Raw genomic sequence first — 19062 nt, forward strand, 5'->3', positions numbered from 1 at the left:
TGTGTGTGTGTGTAAACTATGTGCACCTATGTGTATGGAGATCACACACATACATACAGAGAGATGGGGAGATTACAAATACAAAAATAATCAATAAATATAGGTGAATAGTACATAAGTATTCATTGTATTAGCTTTTCCAAATATGTGAAAATAAAATATTTGGAAGAGGAAGGGAAGATACCACCCTAAGGATACTATTCTCTCAGAATAGATGAGTTAAGGCCACGTGTGTGGCAGTGCCTATAGGCTCAGCTACTCAGGAGCCTAAGGCAAGAGAATCACTTGTGCCCGGGAGTTTGAGGTTGCTGTGAGCTGTGACACCACAGCACTCTACCAAGGGTGACAAAGTAAGACCATGTCAAAAAAAAAAAAAAAGCAAAGAAAGAACATATGAGTTCAGAACACAGTCCTACTGATTCCTAAGAGTGGAACTCACTAAGGTGCCAAGGCCACATGTATAGCAAAGTTACCTTCCCGGCCTTGAACTATTAAAAACCAAAACAACGGCTTGGCACCTGTGGCTCAAGCCACTAAGGCACCAGCCACATACACCTGGCAGGTTCGAATCCAGGCTGGGGCCCGCCAAACAACAATGACAACTACAACCAAAAAATTGCTGGGCGTTGTAGTGGGTGCCTGTAATCCCAGCTACTTGGGAGGCTGAGGCAAGAGAATCACTTAAGCTCAGGAGTAGGAGGTTGCTGTGAGCTGTGATGCCACAGTACTCTACCCAGGGCGACAGCTTGAGGCTCTGTCTCAAAAAAATTAATTAATTAAAATAAAAACCAAAACAATACAAAACAAGAAAGCCACGCAACCTCTAATTGGAGAGTAAGCTTTGTAATTTTCACCAGCTGGTCTAAAAACATAATTTTTTTTCTGATCTGAAGCTTTGTAGTTTCAATTAGACAAATTCTCAGTGGCCCTCATCTGTGGTCCATTTATCCATGACTAATGGAGGCATTTCCTAAGAAGCTCCTGGTGCCAGACTCTGCTAGGGTCTGTCTGAAGCAAGCCACCTGATGATTCCTACCCTAAGACTTGCATTCACTTTTTCCTAAAAGACTAACTGGCAGGGCTCTATCAACAGTCTGTTTGAATAAATGATAAGTGAACACACACAGACACAAAACAAACACACATGGAATAAAACAAGAGGAATATGTGCAACATAACACCTGTGTCCAGCAGCACATGCAGAAGATATGATTGTTAAAGTGTCCAGAAATTTTCCAGGAAAGAAGTGTCGGATATGGGATGAAGAGGACATTCTAGGCAGAGGCTGTGCTATCAGGAAATAGAGACAAAGGAGGATTTTGTTTGATTTTAATTTTGTTTGTTTGTGGTGGTACAGGGTGAGTTAGTTAAATATGTTATCAGGACTTGCAAGATAGCCTATTGCAAGCTAAATGTAGAAATAAAATATAATGAGATAATTTAAACTTTACCTAAACTGATGAAAGGGATAATGATAATGATACTTGTATCCTGAAGGTTCTGGTTTCCAACAACAAATTCAAATCTCTTTTTACTGGCAAAGGATAATAGGACAAGTTTTACATTACGATAAAATCACTAATTATAATAATGCTAATTTGTTATAGGCATTGTGCTAACTTTGCATTCATTTTCTAGTCCTCGTAACAACCCTTAAAACATACATGAAAACATACATGCTAAGAAGAAACACCTGTTATAAAGTTGGGGTTTAGAGAGACTAAGCAATTTGCCCAAAGCCAACCAATGAATAAACGAAAGAGCTTCTCAAATGCCAACCCTGGTTGCCTGCCTCTAAAACTTGTGGTTTCACTGCTACGTTATACGAGCTGTGTTGTTTATCAGGAAGGAATGCAAGCTGCATCTGTCTGCCTGAACCTATCAGGGCCAACAGCTTTGTCAAAATGTAATACTTTTTGGCTTCCACTACTACCAGCCAACTTTAAAAAGGCTGGAACATACTTTTTGAGATAACATGTTTAGTCAGTGAAAACAAAAAGGGGAATGATCATAATGCTATATTCTGAACAAATTGCAGCGTTTAAAGCAACAGCGAAGATTGCCAAAGTACCGTGAGCTTAAACTAGCATAAATGAAACTTTTTCTGCACAGCTGATAAAATGGGGTTTTTCATGCATGTCATCAATGAGTAGGCAAAGGAACAGGCTTGGCTATTTGAAAATGGCTAAAAATTGTGGTCTCCCTAAAGAAGGATCCTAATGCTTGGAGACAGGAGTCGAGTCTGGCCTAATTAGAAAATTAGGTAAAAATAGCCAGGCAGGTGTGGTGGTGCACACCTGTAGACCTACCCACTTGGGAGGCTGAGCCCAGGAGTTTAAGGTTGCAGTGAGCTGTGATGACGCCACTGCACTCTTCCCAGTCCAACAGAGTGAAACTCCATCTGAAAGAAAAAACAAGGAGAAGAAAATGAATCTTGAATGTGATAATCTTTTTAATACGTATCGGTACCAAAACATAAAAGCACTGAGTGTTACATGTACTCCAGAGTTGTATGTGTTTATTCTGTATTTATTTGGTGTGTATTCTGCTCCAGGTACTAGAGACATGAGGAAGTAAATGAGACAAAGTCCATACCCTCATGGAGCCTAATGAAGTGGAATTCTTCCCATTTTACAGATGAGGAAACTGAGGCTCAAAGAGATTTGTTGGTCATTTAAAGGGCATGCAGCTAGTTGGCTTTCACAGATTTAAAACAGTGTTCTTGATTTCTGTGATGCTTCCCTTGAGGACACAACTTACCCCAGCCCAGGAACTTATTGGAAGATTCTAATGCCTTTAGATTTCTCCAGTTTTATATTTTTCAGTATCCCCATTTATTTTCTCTTAATATCAGGAAAATATGTGAAATAAAAACAGTGTTACTATGACCTCGGGAGATAACAAGAAATGGGAGAAGAGAGAAAGGAGGAACTAGGCACCTGGCTCCACCCCCCACTCTCTTGGCTCAAAGTGTGAATGTGTTTAGCTACCAGGCAGGAATTGTTAAGTATATCACGCCAGCATTTTCTCCTTTTATCCAAAATGTTTAAGGAAGAGGAAAACTTGATAGTACTCTGAATCCTGAAAAGCATCATTTAACTTAGACTGTGGTTTCTCAACAGCAGCACTGCTGATACTGTGAACCGGATGATTTCTTGTGGGAAGCTGCCCTGTGCGCTCGCAGGGTATTTCACAGCCTCCCTCCTCTCAGGATGTTAGCAGCAGTCTCCCCACCCCTGCACACCCCAGCACCAGCCAAGCCCCTCAAGTTGCAACAACCAAAAACAGCTCTAGACTTTGTCCAGAGTACTCTGTGGGCCAAAATCAACTTTGCTGAGAATCACTGATTTAGACAAGTCTTGACAATCCTTAAAACCTATTGGGAGACTTCCCCAGAGTGTAAACCCCCTTAAAAAAAAATCCTTTTTTTTTTTTCTCTACAAAGTGGATAATTTATTCCTTTAATGACAGAGCGTTGCACCACAAAACTAAACGTGTAACCCTCTTCCTGGTCTCCACCTGCAAACCCTTAAAGCAAGATGAAACAAAGTACACAGCTGTTTGCAAACATTTATAAGCATTTTTATGCATACATTTTACACAGAGTCAAGTTCTCTGTGTACAGCCTTCACGCAGGCAGGCGTCCTCAAACTTTTTAAACAGGGGGCCAGTTCACTGTCCCTCAGACCGTTGGAGGGCTGGACTGCAGGCCCCGGGAAGAGTCAGCTGCTAAGCCGGACAGACAGCGGTGGCAAAAACACCTAGCGAACCAGATAAATCCTAGGCTGGCGGCACATGGCCCGTGGGCCATAGTTTGAGGACGCCTGAAACTGTGGTCAGCAACTTCAATAATTCACTAGGTTCTGAAGCCCCCTTGTGGCAAAAAGAAGTAACAAGCATTAGATCAAGGCGGGTGGGGGGGAATTGAACAGTTAACACATGAAATTCCTTTCCCCAACTATATAAAATGTCTGGTTTTCCATTAAAAGATGAGGGAGATGAAATCTGCAGAATTATTCCCTGTAAAAGATTTTACAAAAGTAGATGAATTTTTTTAAATGAGTAGATTACTGCCCACTTTAAAAACAATAGACTACATTTTATTTGCATGGTACCTTACTGCAGGCAAATTCTCCCACACAGGTTATCCCACTCCGAGTCATCAAGGGAGAGATAGGGTAGTTTCAGTCTTGCATATGCAAACACTTGAAGCTCACTCAAGGTCACACAGTCATGGAATTACATTGGGGAACCTGAGCCCATACCCCCAGGCACCAAGTTTGGTAGATATTTGTCCATCCAGAGGATACAGCTTTTATGTTTGTTTAGTGCTTCATGGTTTATAAAGTACTGATGAAGACATTCTCTCATACGACTCAAATAATGACCTGGGAAGACTGTCAGGGCTGATGCTACTGTACACACTGTGATAAACAGAGACCACAGTGCCTTCAGTTGGTCATTCATCATCCAGTACATGTTGCGTCCTCTCCTATACGCAGGCTATCATGCCAAGTTCAGAACAACAGGTGAATGTGTCCTAACCCCCCCCCCACCAAGAAAGTCCCAACCTAAGTCAGGAAATAGACACCTCATCAACTAATTAACTATTACAGTGTGGTGCAGCTAAAGAAATGCTAATCCTACACGACAAATGATAAGGCTGAGGTTACACAGAAAGCTGCATACATGACGAGAGGAAGTACCCTTTTCCCTGGGAGGATTAGGAAAGTCTGCAAAGGGGGCCATGCCCACCGTGTGCTCCGCAGGTATTTCACAGGGTAGAAAATCATGAAGATTTCCTCAGAGAAGGATGAAAGGCACACTGGGATGACAGTGCATAGCTTTCCCCCAAAAGGCTCAAATACTGAATAACTGAAGGTCTCATGGCTGGTGAGTAGCCAGCCTGGCATGGGAACCAACTTTCTGCTTCCCGGGGAAGGGCTTCCTTTTGCAGAACTTTATACAAAGTTGGTAATATTTAATAAAAGGGTATTAAATTTTATCCTTGGGTTCCAGACCCAAGGATAAAATCATTCCAAAACATGAGATGAAAGGAAAATGGAGATCCAACTCACACGATTAAAGTGGCTTTCATTCCACCTGGATTCCTGACTGGGGAAAAATCCACACGTGGGCTATGGCGGACAGGGATTTAAAGGGTTAGGGCAGCCAGGATTGGTGGCATTCCTATTTCCTGGGAGGGACATGACTCTGACCCTTCCTGGGTGGGCCATGAACCTGACCTTCCTGGGCGGGGCTAGTTTATTTGGGCAGGTAAACCTGATTCTATCCTATACTAGGAAGTAACACTGGTGTCGTCTCCCCTGATGGAGATTTGTTTTTCCTCTGCTCTTTTTCAGTGTTCCAAGATGTGCACGTTATGATATTTGTTGGATTTGGCTTTCTCATGACCTTCCTGAAGAAATATGGCTTCAGCAGTGTGGGCGTCAACCTGCTCATCGCCGCCCTGGGCCTCCAGTGGGGCACTATTATGCAAGGGATCCTGCACAGTCATGGGCAGAAAATCCACATTGGAATAAAAAAGTGAGCACTGTTGCTGCAGTCCAAATGTTTGTGACCCCACCCCTTAAATTAATATGTTAAATTCCTGATCTCCAAGGGGATGATATTTAGACACAGAGTCTTTGGGAGGTGATTAGAGTATGAAGGTGGATAGCTCAGGAATAGGATTATTGCCTTTATAAAAGAGACCTAAAGAGATTCTTGAACACTCCGACACATGAGGGCACAGCTAGAATGCAAAATCTATGAAGCAGTAAGGCAGGCAGCCCCCCAGCCCCCCAAACACCAAATCTGTCAGCACCTTGATCTCAGAATTCCCCGCCTCCAGAACAGCAAGAAACAAATTTTGGCTGCTTATAAACTACCCAGTTTATGGTATTCTGTTATGGCATCCCAACAAAACAAGACATTTCCCAATTTTCAACTATCGTGTTATTAATTTTTCTGCAAGTCCATGGTCGTTCAGCTCTGAACTGCCCAGCAGATTTTCTCCCTAAGGCAACAGAAGATTGCTGAAATCCAACAGCCCCTATCAATGCCTTGCTCTGCTCAGCTGGATCATACATTCATGTCCCTAACTTCTCTGCTTTCACCTTTTAACGGTACAAGAAATTCCCTTTTGTAAAATTACTACTCCTTCTTTCCCAGCTACAGGGAGCAAAAATTTAGTTATTTTTTGAAGATTGTTTTCCAGATACAGACATGTGTTCTTATTGCTGTAAACAAACACTCTAGGAAATAATTCACCTGTCACATCAATGAAAATAAAGAAAAACTCTAAATGATATAAAGTACCAGTAGGCAAAGATTTCTTTAAAAAATAGAGAAACTAAAGAGTAACTCCTAGCTGGTAAAAGGGGAAAAAGGGGGATGAGGAAGTGGGAGAGGATGGGAGGCCTGAGAGTGGCACTGGATGGGCCTGGTGGGAGAGGGGCCGGCACTTGGATACAGCTCATCACAACTCACAGGGGATTTTTTTGTTTTGTTTTTTTGAGACACAGTCTTACTTCGTCACCTGAGGTAGAGTGCCATAGTGTCCTAACTCCCCGGCAACCTCAAACTCTTGGGCTTAGGTGATCCTCTTGCCTCAGCCTCCTGAGTGGCTGGGACTACTGGCACCTGCCACAATACATGGCTATTTTTAGAGACAGGGTCTTACTCTTGCTCAGGCGGGTCTCACGGTTTTATTTTGCTTTGTATTATTCTTCAGTTTGTTTTTTATTTTCCCCTCAGCATTATAAATGCAGACTTCAGTACGGCCACAGTTCTGATTTCTTTTGGAGCAGTCTTGGGGAAAACGAGTCCAGTCCAAATGCTGATCATGACAATGTTAGAAATCGCTGCCTTTGCTGGAAATGAATATGTGGTTGGCGAGATTTTCAAGGTAAGGGCTAAACAATTAATACTTACCTAGCTCTGGGCATCTCTTCTGTTATATAGGTATATAATAGGTGCCCATTCTACACAGGAGCAAGCCTTAGTGAGAGTGATACCATAGCAGATAGTAGTAACAGTCATCAGTTACTGAATGCCTAGTATAAACTAGGAGTTTTATTATACAAACGTTATCTCATTTCATCTTCCCAATGATATTGCGTGGCAAGTATTATTGTTATTATTAATACACAGTAAAACTGATGATCACAGATGCTAAATGACTTAACCTGAGTCTGAACTCCCACACAGACTTTTCTAACTCTACAACTCTTTTATATTATAGGATAATGTCTATCAATTATCAATTCCTATTTATATTTCAACTATTGGTGAATAGTACTATATAAAACCTTATACAGCCTTTTTGTTGTTGTTTGTCTGGTTTTTTTGTTTGTTTGGTTGGTTTTGGGGGGGGGTTTGGCTGGGGCCAGTTTGAACCCGCCACCTCCAGTACATGGGGCCAGCGCCCTACTCATTTGAGCCACAGGGGCCACCCCTTATACAGCCTTTTGTTAAAGCCTAGGTCAAATTTCTTTCCCTCTGTGAAACTTTCATCAGTTTCTTCGGATAATAAATAGAATATTTCTGGGCACTCTCTAGTATTTTGCTATTTTGTTTCAACTTCCATAAAATATTAACATTTAATTCAACAGCAAATATTTCTGAAAACTTTCTGGGTATTGGTGACTCAGCGACAAACATACTAGTAGTGAAAGTTGCTGTCTTGATCAAACTTATGATCTAGTGGAGGTGACAGAAACCAAACAACTAATTACACAAGCACCCACCCAAAGACACAAACACATACACACAAATACTATTATAAATCACGATGCATGCTATGAAAAATATGTGGGGAGGTGGGGTATAGCTATGAGAAAGTGCAACTGAAGACCTAATTTAGATTGTAGAATCAAGGAGGAATTCTCTGAAGCAGCAGCAATTAAGCCAAACCTGAAAGGCACCCATGAGTTTCTCAAGCAACTGAAGAGTAGGAGTGCACTTGAGTCCAAGGTAACAGCAAACACGAAGTCTTTATTTGGTAATGAAGAACTAAAAGAAAACCCTTCCTTGGAGCAAGGTATCAGGAGTTGGCCTGTACAAAAGGGAGCCACCAAGGGAAGGAGGTCAGCCTGACAAAGACCTGTAAACTCTGTGTTGGCAGGGTAAAGACTAATTGGATGGCTCCAGGGCAAGAAAAGGGCAGGTTCTTTTGCTTACAAATATGTGACCATTTAAAGAGAGGAACAAGCTGGGAACTCTGACACATGTCTGTAGTCCAAGCTACTCAGGAGGCAGAGGCTAAAGGATTGCTCGAGGCCAGGAGTTCAAATCCACCCTAGGTAAAATAGCAACACCCCATCTGGAAAATTAAAAAAGAGAGCCAGACAGACTCAGGTTCTACTTGTTAAACCCAAGCAGGTTTAAATGTTGCCTCCCACCCTCCTGAAAGCACAAGGCAACAAGGCAAGATTTTCCAGCTGGGAGAGGAATAAATGTTGGGAGGCTAAAGGTTGCTAAGAAAGATCAGATCTGTTAGGAGGACACTGGGACTCATTCCAGCCCAGGGGACTGGGTCTGCCTGACACTGGGACTCATTCCAGCCCAGGGGACTGGGTCTGCCTGACACTGGGACTCATTCCAGCCCAGGGGACTGGGTCTGTCTGCATTTGGTCAAAGAAGGAGCAACAACCAGGGGACCCACTTTACTTCAATTTGAGCTAATTTGAAAATCTTAATAAGTAAATTAGTATCCTTTTCCTGCCTATAAGTAGAGAGACAAGTCTAGAGTTTGGCACTGTGAACTTTAAAGGCAGGACATGTAGAAAAGTGGGCCAAATCCTTACCATGTCCTCAAGAGGGACCAAAAACACATTTCTTCAAATAAATCTTGGGCCTCAGCCTTTCAGCCCATCACCCAGCAACACTCAGTCTTCGCCCAGCCGGGAAGTCTTGCCTTGTTTCACCACGTGGTTTCAGGAAGGTGGGAGGCAGCGGTTAATCATGGCTGGATTCAACGAAGAGGACGTGAGTCTGTCAGCCTGTGTCTCTCTTAATTTTACAGATGGGGTCTTGCTACATAACCAGGATAGATTTGAAAAAGCTATGGGGGAAAACGCTGGACGCTTGAAACTTCAGGTCTTAAGTAGCAACTAAATTAACTTTAACTGCAGAGTCAAGTGAATGCAAATCATCTTAGTTTTGTGGAGAATCTCCTGAGTCTCTCCATCACCTGGAGAATGTACCCTAGAAAGTATTGCCTGCTTACTCAGGACCTAGCTCACAGAAACACTGCCTCATCTGAGTCTCCTACAGCTCTGTCAGGGGGGTAATAAATTCCCATTTTATAGAAACATATACACAGAAGTTAGTCATATGTCTAGAGTCACATTGAAAGGGAATACCTAATGGAGAATTGAAAATCACTTCTGTGTGACTCCAAAGACTGTACTGTTTCTGTTTTACTACCCTGGTTGATCCACCTTTCCCTGACACATTCATTCATTCATTCATTTTCTCTCTCTCTCTTTTTCTTAACTAATGAAACAGTTCTTTCATTGACTGTCCTCCTGGAAGGATACTGAGGTTCACCTCTGTTTACGTGAATGCCTTTTGTCTCCTCAGGCCTCTGACATTGGAGCATCGATGACTATCCACGCCTTCGGGGCCTACTTTGGCTTGGCTGTAACAGTCATCTTGTACCGATCTGGCCTAAGAAAGGGGCATCAGAATGAGGAGTCTGTGTACCACTCGGACTTATTTGCAATGATTGGTGAGTGCAGATGAACTTGCCTGCTTCCTGTCTCTTTGTTCTGGGACGTTTTAAAAGAACATCCTTTGAAAATTACTTCGTCTGTGCTAGATCAATGCTCCTCTTTCCTCCTAACTCTCAGATAATCGAGCCTAAAAGTAAGAGACATTGTCAGTGCCCAAAGCTAACTGCATCCCTCGGACTGTCGTCTATATTCAGAACTAATCTCCCATCTTGTGTTCACTGCAGGGACTCTTTTTCTATGGCTATTCTGGCCCAGCTTTAATTCAGCCATCGCTGAAGCTGGAGACAAACAGTACAGTGCCATCGTGAACACGTACCTCTCTCTGGCGGCCTGTGTGCTCGTGGCCTATGCATTCTCCAGCCTGGTGGAGCATGGAGGCAAGCTGGATATGGTAAGTACCATATTATCCCCCACGCACAGTTCACTTAGCGATGCGGACAACTGTTTGGATAAGTAATGGATCATTTGTACTGAGCTACCAGGACGAATCACAAAATGCAGACATTGGAGAACGTTTAAATAGGCTGATAATTCACTTGTTCTCAGCAAATTAAAAATGTGTACTCAAGGAATTTACAGTCTCATAGAGAATGAATGTAGTCATATAAAAAGATTTGAGGTACATGGCTTCATATAGAGCTTCAGTGATAGAGCTGCTCCCAACTTCTTTGAAAATCTTCCTAGAAACAAGACTTGTCAAAGAGTAGAGAAAGGAGTGGGATAGGACACACTGATTCTATTTTCCCAAATGCAAATGTTCCTCTCAAATAAATAACAACGAAATTCAATGTGGGATCCTAAATAGGATATTAGAAAAGAAAAAAGTTAAGGGAAATAATGCTGAAATTCAAAGAAGGTGGTTCATAGTATCCTATCCAGGCTATTTACCATTCTATGGCTATGCAAGATGTTAACATGGGGGGACACTGGGTGAGGGAAACTCTCTGTAGTATTTCTGCAACTTTTATGTGTCTAAAATTCATTTAAAGTACAATATTATTTCAAGTATTTTATTAAATATTTATCAAATAATATTTAAAATCAATCATTTAAAATAAAACATTATTTTAAGTCCCTCTAAATTTGTCCCTTGAGTTTCTTGCCTGTGAGCCAGAGAATTATCAGTAAAGAAGTAACCTTCAGGGGGCGGCGCCTATAGCTCAGTGAGTAGGACTCTGGCCCCATATACCGAGGGCAGAGAGTTCAAACCCAGCCCCAGCCAAACTGCAACTAAGGTAGAGGGTTCAAACCCAGCCCCAGCCAAACTGCAACTAAGGTAGAGGGTTCAAACCCGGTCTAAAACATAGCCAGGCATTGTGGTGGGTGCCTGTAGTCCCAGCTACTCGGGAGGCTGAGGCAAGAGAATCACCTAAGCCCAAGACCTGGAGGTTGCTGTAAGCTATGATGCCACGACACTCTACCGTGGATGATAAAGTGAGATGCTGTCTCTAAAAAAAAAAAAAGAAGAAGAAATAACCTTCAGGGTGGCACCTGTGGTGGGTCAAACCCAGCCCCAAACAAAAACTGCAAAAAAAAAGGAAAAAAAGGCGGTGCCTGTGGTTCAAAGGAGTAGGGTGTTGGCCCCATATACTGGAGGTGGTGGGTTCAAATCCTGGCCCCAACCAAAAACTGCAAAAAGAAAAAGAAAAGAAGTAACCTTCAGATGAGTCCCTCTACTTTTCTATCCTGGGGGAAGAAGGAGATATTATAACGTATTCTTTAAGCATGACTGTGGACACGTGTTTCAATACCCCACAAATTGTCTCATGAGAAATCATTGAAGACATTTTTAAGAAAAAGCCCACATGTACCGCTCAGAGGTTCTCTTTTAAAAGCACTGATAAACTCTGCTCCTCAGGCAGAGCAGCCAGATGGGATTTCTCTGAGGAATTCTGGTACACGGAAATCGATTCCTCTTTCCTCCGTCCTCAAATGTCCTCAGGAGAGGGACACTGGCAAACGTGTTGCTTTTTGTGTGTGACGTCTGTCAGCATCTCCACATTCTCCTCTGTGAATACTGGAATATCCTAGACCACAAAGCACACGGTAGTCATGGTTCTCTTTTGGGTCATGTTACCACAGATGTGTTCTAAATAGAAACAGGCCTCCCGCCCTTCCACTACAACTTGTTTGGTTTTCTCCTATGCCTCCCACCAGTGGTTTCATTAACACGGTTGCTCATCCACTACCAAGGCACCCTGGCAAGAAAGATAGCCAAAGCCAACTGCTTTGGAAGAAGGGCCTTCTGTGATTACAAAGAACCTTCTTTTATGAACATTCTCAGCAGTCCTTTCAACTGAAGAAAGTGTCCTGGGTCCATTGAATTCCAGAGGTCCTTGTGGACCCTCCTGGTTCATCTCGGCTCACTCACATTTCTGCCCTCCCTCCACACAGGTGCACATCCAGAATGCCACCCTGGCTGGAGGAGTCGCTGTGGGCACTTGTGCAGACATGAAGATTCAGCCATATGGTTCTATGATCATCGGGAGCGTTGCAGGAATGGTCTCCGTGCTTGGATACAAATACCTGACTGTAAGTACAACAGATGTTCTGAGTCAAACTTTCAAACTATACCACGTTCTCCTCACATTTCACCAGCAGAAATAAAAGCCTGAAAGTTTTCCTTCATAGGCAATTTTCCTTGTCGGGGTCCGTTTGCCTTCTTCTCCTAAGTACCACTCACGATTCAGTGGTCCAAAGGTTACGCTCTTTCCTGACTTCAGCCTGCAAGAGAGAAGCTGATACATCCTATCAGTTATTTTCAGTTTTCTATGAATTACATGTCTATGAACTGCATGTTACTTTCTGGGGCAGTTTCATTAAAGTTGTTGATGTTTTCTTTTGTATATTTAAGGACTCTGTACTCTTTTGAGAGGGTTAGGATGTAAGGAGTAGGACTTCACATCAGATCCTTTAAATCCCTTCACTAAAGACCTAAATGTGCAGTTTTGCCACCAGTATGTTCAAATTCTCTGACTTAAGTGCACATCAGAAATAGATGGAGAACTGAGCTATAATTTTTTTTTCTTCTGAGTGGGGGAGAAAATGGGGAAATGTGGGGGAGACAACACACACTGTCAGATTGGTAGGATGAACAAGTCCAGAGACCTAATGTACAAATGAGCCTTATAGGTAATAAAATTGCAATGTATGTAGGATTTATCTAAATAGATTTTATTTGTTCTTGCCACACAATAAAAGGGACAATTGTGTGAGATGATGGAGATGCTCATTTGTTTCAATACAGCAGGTTTTTTACTGTATACATCTATCTCATAACATCCTGTCATATACCTTAAATACGACATATAATGCAATATAATGTATTTATAAAAAATTATTCCTGGTTATTTACTTTAGTTACAGAGCTCAGTATAACTAACAAAAAATAACAAGGCTTTCTCCTTTTATAATTTTAGCCATTTTTTGCTACTAAACTGAGGATCCAAGATACGTGTGGGGTCCATAACCTGCATGGCCTCCCGGGAGTGGTAGGCGGCCTGGCAGGCATTGTGGCGGTAGACCTGGGAGTGTCTAACATGTGAGTACGTGAAGGGATCTTCCCTGACCCATCTCAGGGTATTGTCTCAGGCTCTGTGAGATATCCAGTGATGAGAAAACATTCTCTTTTTAGCAGTCCATGCCACAGTCTGTAAGTATTGTCTTTATAAGAACCAAAGAGACACAGCTGAGAGAAGAGAATTTGAATAGAATTTTATTGGAAAATGTACTTTTAACTAACACTGTTAATTTTTTAATTAGCATTATTAATTGAAATGTTTCTACTGTAGACAACTGTCTCCTTGATAACAGGACAATTTGATAATCACCATCAAATTACTGAAGATTTGTTCTTTTTTTTTTTTTTTGTCCCTCTAAAACATACAAAGGGACACAAGTAATGAACTGAATGGTCATTTCTTTGCAATCTACACAAAGATGTCACTCACCTCTCTGGTTCCTATTTCCTTGTCTGTAAAATAAGATCGAACTGTTCTCTAAAATCTCTGCTAGCTCAGGCAAGTCTGTATTCTTCCCTAAAGTGAGCATGCATATTTATTTAAACAGATAGAAAAAAAAAACTATCAATCAAGCCAAGGAGAATGGAAGCAATGCTATAAACCATCCTTTGTCTCTTTTATACACAATTGGAACAATTTGATATACATATTATCCATGCAAAACAGCTAGGAAGATCATAGAGTCCAAATTACTCAGAGTAAGTAAGCAGGAATCAGAATGCTCAAATTTAAATCTAATTAAAAGGAGAAGGAAACGTGAAAGTCTGTCTAGAAATGTCTTAGGTTGACCACTAACTAGAGTTGCATAATTTGAAAAGAAAAATCTTCTTTTAAATTTTAGCAGATTAAAATGTAACACTGCAGAGACAAATAAAAATAAAATAACTATTTGAAGGACCCATTTAACAATACTTTCTACTGAGCAGAAACTTTTTGCTTCCCTTTCACGTGTGTCGGTGACCCATTTCATCTACGTTTTCTTTTTTACCCCCTTTGTAAATCTGGAGGACGACCCAGAAAATACAATTTTTGCAGTTCTCCCCTAGCCCTCACAGACGGTTGAGACCAAACACTAAACTACTTTAATGTAAATCAAGCATGATAGAAGCCTGTGTGGATGAGCTCCACTCCTAAGAGTTAGAGTGTGCCCATTACGAGGTGCCTCATGGCGGGGAGTTTCTGAGCAGCATGTCTAGACCAGGGCCACAGAGACAGCAAAACAAGTGGATTTGGCTTCCAGGCTGGGCTCCCTGACAGCCCCACGGGGTAGCCAGACATTGGGTTAATCTCATGGTTGAGGGTCTAGTCCTTAAATATGCTAGTTTAAAATCATCTCTTTGTTAGAGAGGGAGGAAGAAAGGAAAGACCAGGAAAGGGGAGGGGAACAAGCCTTGAAGGCCCCTTCACCTGGGTAAAATTCACGTCTCACACCAATTAAAATACTTTGTCTGAGAGCCAGGATTTCTCCCCTGTGTCTACTAAGAATTAAAAGGCAAAGCAGGCTTTTGTAAGCATAAAACAAGGGAAAATTAATGTTCTTAAGGGACGGTTTTGCAAATGATGGCAGCCTAACTCTAATAATGCTGTTACTTTTTGTTTAACTCAGTGTTTTCCAAGCCTATTTGGTCGTAGAACATCTTTCTCAAGATCTACATTTACTGACATAAAAAAAGCAGTTAAGATATATTTAATGGTACAATATATAGCATAGCATGATTGCTCGTTAGAAAAATATGCGTTATATTTTTATTCTGATAGGAGTGGAGAGATATTAAACTTTTCCTCTTATTATTTGCAGTTCTAATATTTATGCAGTTTTTTTAACACAGTAGAAAAATTTAAACACTTCAAATAATGAGGAAAAAAAGGAAATCTGAGGTAAGTTCATTCTCTCCCTAAGACAATGAGGCTGGAATACCAATAAGCCCTCATTCTTCAGTTGTTTCAATTACTGAAATCACTCATTCAATCATTCAACCACTTCTTAATAATTGCTACGCATGAGGAGCTGTGCTAAGAAGATGACCACAGTCCTAGGTTATTTGTCACTCATGTAAAGTCATTATTTATTTCAATGGCCTTTCATCATATTTTCCATTCCCCAAATTCTAAGACATTTTTCACCAATTGTAAGGTAATGACTTTTAAAATGACATATGGAAGTGGACTTAAATACCTTCAGTGGGTTGTCTCTACAATACATGCTGAAATTTTCTAATTTTGTTGATAGATTTTCTAATTTTATCTTCACGGTTTCTTCGGGATGAGGTTAAGAGGGGTGCCAGCCCATGTCACTTTATACGTTACTGCGCCCTCAGTGCCTAGAGGAGACACTCAGTGTCACGGAGTGGGTACTCAGTCAATATTTACTGAATGAATCTCATCAAGGATCAAATTTTTGAGGGCTAACCCCTTTCTAAGAAAGGCCGTATTATTTCAGAAGGTTCATGAAAATGATATTCTTGTTTCACCATGTCTAAGAATTTTCTAACACTTCTTATGAGTTTCAAAGAAAACAAAGATATGACCCAAAAAAATTGTAACGAACATTCATGCATTTGCTGGTGTGCAGTGCTGTCCTCTGGCCTGAAGATGGCAGACGTGCGCGCTCTCAGTAGGCGAGATTCGTTAGCTCGTGTCCAGAAAAACATGATTCTTCTTTGGCTTCCCAGGACTACTGTAGCCAGGCAGGCAGCCGCGCTGGGTTCTTCCATCGGAACAGCAGTTGTTGGAGGTCTTATTACAGGTCAGCATACAAAGAGAAGACGTCCCTGTACTTTACGCTGTACCCTGTACTCTCTTAATAAGCAACTCAATTGATAAAATCAAAAGTGTTCTAAACTTCTGGCAGCAAAGTAATTATGTTTGCTCAAGAGAGTGATTTTATAACTGCTTTTTAACTTCTGGGTTTTGTGGGTGTATGTGTGTGTTTTGCAGTTTTTGGCCGGGGCTGGGTTTGAACCCTCCACCTCCGGCATATGGGGCTGGTGCCCTATCCATTTGAGCCACAGGCACCGCCCTGCTTTTTAACTTCTATGCAAGAAGATTTTTCTCATTAGCATCATAACACGACTTATTTCCCCTCATCTTCACAGGTTTAATTCTGAAGATACCTATCTGGGGACAGCCATTGGATGAGAACTGCTATGATGATTCTGTTTATTGGGAGGTACTGTATGGTATTCCAAACAAGAGTGTGAATGATGATTTCACTAGTGAAAGTTTTGTTCACTTCAAGCTTAGATGTCTGTGTGGCAGATGTGTGATGAAATTGGGTGAACTCTGTATTTATAGACAGCAATTGAGATGGTGTGTCCAGAGAGATAAAATCAGACGTGATGGTATCTCCCAAAGCAGACGTTAAAGGAAGAAAAGATAGAATTTAGTTGTCAAATGTCCTTTAACCCCTCTGACTGCAACAAAAAAGCTACTCTTAAGAATAATAAGAATTCTGGGGGAAAGTGTGAAATTAAATACTGTACGTAAAAGTAAGCAAAAGCAGGAATACGTAGGAATATGTAAGTTTGAAGGATTTGAGTGAGTACACAGTAAGAGGTTCTGTGCTTTAAAAAAATGATTCTTTCTGTTCTCTGGTTTCTACCTCTTTACCCTGGTGACATTTTCTCCCAAATTATTTCCTGCAAAGTTTCAGAGGGGTAGATGTAAGGGTGTTCTCATAAGGATTTCAGGGAGAATGGGTTTGGGAAAGAAGAAATAATGTAGTCAGGGTGGGTGAGGTAAATATTTGTTCTTTTATTTTTCATCAGCTCAAACAATTTTCATTCCTGGTTCTCTCTGACCTTTGACAATCATTAAGAAAAACACCTTTCTTTCAATACTAACTTTTAATAAGTCCAGTGAAAGAAACTCTTAAGTGACCCAATTTTATTTTCTTCAAAGGTTCCTAGGGTAAGAGAACATGACAGCGGCTTCCATGAACGTGATGACCACAGCCAGCTGGAACTTGATGTCTAAATACCATTCCTGCCCTCTGCCATGCTTTTCCATTATCTAGAGTCAAGTTTAAATAAACAAACAGGCAGTATCCAAAGAGAATATGGACCAAACTGAATAGGTCAAAAGCACCAAATGTCCAGAGTAAACATGTCCTTCTGTCTGGTCCTGTCTCTTAATAATTCAATGATTGTTTAATGGAGGAAATGTGACTCTTAAAACAGAGGTTCAAATAAATTCTCTCCAGAACTCAGAGTGCTTTTGCCAGAGGGTAGGATCAGAGTGAACATTCGATGTATATTCTGTAATTTTTCCCAATAGAGGTTGATTTACATAGAAGTCAACTTTTTCTAATAATGTCAGTTTCTTAATGTAGACAAAAAATTATAAAACAGAAACCTAGCCGGGCGTTGTGGCGGGCGCCTGTAGTCCCAGCTACTCAGGAGGCTGAGGCAAGAAAATCACCTAAGCCCAGGAGGTGGAGGTTGCTGTGAGCCATGTGACGCCACGGCACTCTACCAAGGGCGACAAAGTCAGACTCTGTCTCTACAAAAAAAAAAAATAAAAAAATAATGAAACTACAATATATGTAAGAAATAGATATGAGAACAATGAAAGAAATGCATATATGTAAAAGAGTAATAAAATTGTTTTTAGGTAGTACTTTTTATTTTAAAGTGGTCTAATTACGAATGTTATACCTTCACTTGAATATTCCATATTCTTAACTTCTTTTGCATGTTTACTATTGTAAGAAGAGTTCAAATGCTATCTTGCCAAAGTCTATTTTGTATAAAATTTCCGAGAATTAAATGTCATTGTAAAATAAACCATTAATCTTTCACTTTCTTCTCTTTGGCTGTTGGAATTCATTTTAGTCACACACACATTCTTCATATTTTGTCCATGATCAAAATATATTCTATTACTTATGATGTATTTGCTATAAAAAATCAAAGATGTCTCATCGAGTAAGTTATAAAGAAATGAATTGAAAAGGTAACCAGTATAGTCATATAAAATCATTTTAAAGAAAATTTTTTCTATCTGAAAACGTTTAATATTTTTCTTCTTTCTCTTGAGTCCTGAAATCTTAACCTGGATATGCCTGGGTATAAATAAGGAAATTAGCTCCACCATAATTAACAGAGCTTTAGGTTTTGAACGCTAGGACTAAAAAAATACAACTAGCAGTGGATTATTTAATACTTTATTCTTTGGAAAAATCATATAATTTATTTTTAGATCTTAATTATGTTACTAGTCATAGGTGACTTCTTTCAAACATACATCTTCTTCTAAATAAGTAGCTTATAGTCTTGTTATCACAGCTGTCTATTACCTTTTTTATCTATCATGCCTGGACTTTAATAAAGTATTTTACTCTTAAGACTTGAGTCTTTGTCTGTTGAGATAAATTTCCTCCTAGTATTAGTAACTTCCTCTTCTCCATCTGTGCATTTTCTTTTTCACCGCTCCTGTATTCACAATGGAAAGTGTACTAGGTCTGTTATCCAAATCTATTTTCTTCCCGGTCTTTACTTTTTTGGTTCCATTCATCCATTCCTTCATTTTTGTTTGTTTGTTTGTAAATCATAGTCTATTTTTGTATATGTGCTGCCGAACCAAGCACACATAGTCTATTTTTGTAGGATGGGCAAAATTTTGTGTGTGTGTGTTGTGTGTATATACATGTGCTATGTTTGACGCCCTTAATTGCCATTATGATTTAGTTTATTGAGGGGGTACTATTTTTGTTCAAGTTCAAAATCTAACCCTGCTCTGTCAACACAAACAACACTATTTATACCTTACCTATTTCAGAAAAGAAAATATTTAAGATGTTA

General features: G+C 40.5%; 1 protein-coding gene across 1 annotated transcript in view; it reads left to right on the plus strand.

Moving 5' to 3' along the window:
• RHAG (Rh associated glycoprotein) overlaps window positions 1–17305 on the plus strand; it is a 23617-nt gene extending 6312 nt beyond the window's left edge. The window contains exons 2-10 of the mRNA XM_003803523.3: window positions 5364–5547; window positions 6760–6910; window positions 9589–9736; window positions 9965–10131; window positions 12135–12272; window positions 13160–13281; window positions 15934–16007; window positions 16357–16430; window positions 17162–17305. Of these exons, the coding sequence (XP_003803571.1) occupies window positions 5364–5547; window positions 6760–6910; window positions 9589–9736; window positions 9965–10131; window positions 12135–12272; window positions 13160–13281; window positions 15934–16007; window positions 16357–16430; window positions 17162–17236 (1133 nt within the window). The 3' untranslated portion in view covers window positions 17237–17305. The remainder of the gene's footprint in view (window positions 1–5363; window positions 5548–6759; window positions 6911–9588; window positions 9737–9964; window positions 10132–12134; window positions 12273–13159; window positions 13282–15933; window positions 16008–16356; window positions 16431–17161) is intronic.
• Window positions 17306–19062: the final 1757 nt, after the last annotated feature.

The sequence above is a fragment of the Otolemur garnettii genome, unplaced genomic scaffold, assembly GCF_000181295.1.
Source record: "Otolemur garnettii isolate 467f Iridium unplaced genomic scaffold, OtoGar3 scaffold00322, whole genome shotgun sequence".
NCBI lineage: Eukaryota > Metazoa > Chordata > Mammalia > Primates > Galagidae > Otolemur > Otolemur garnettii.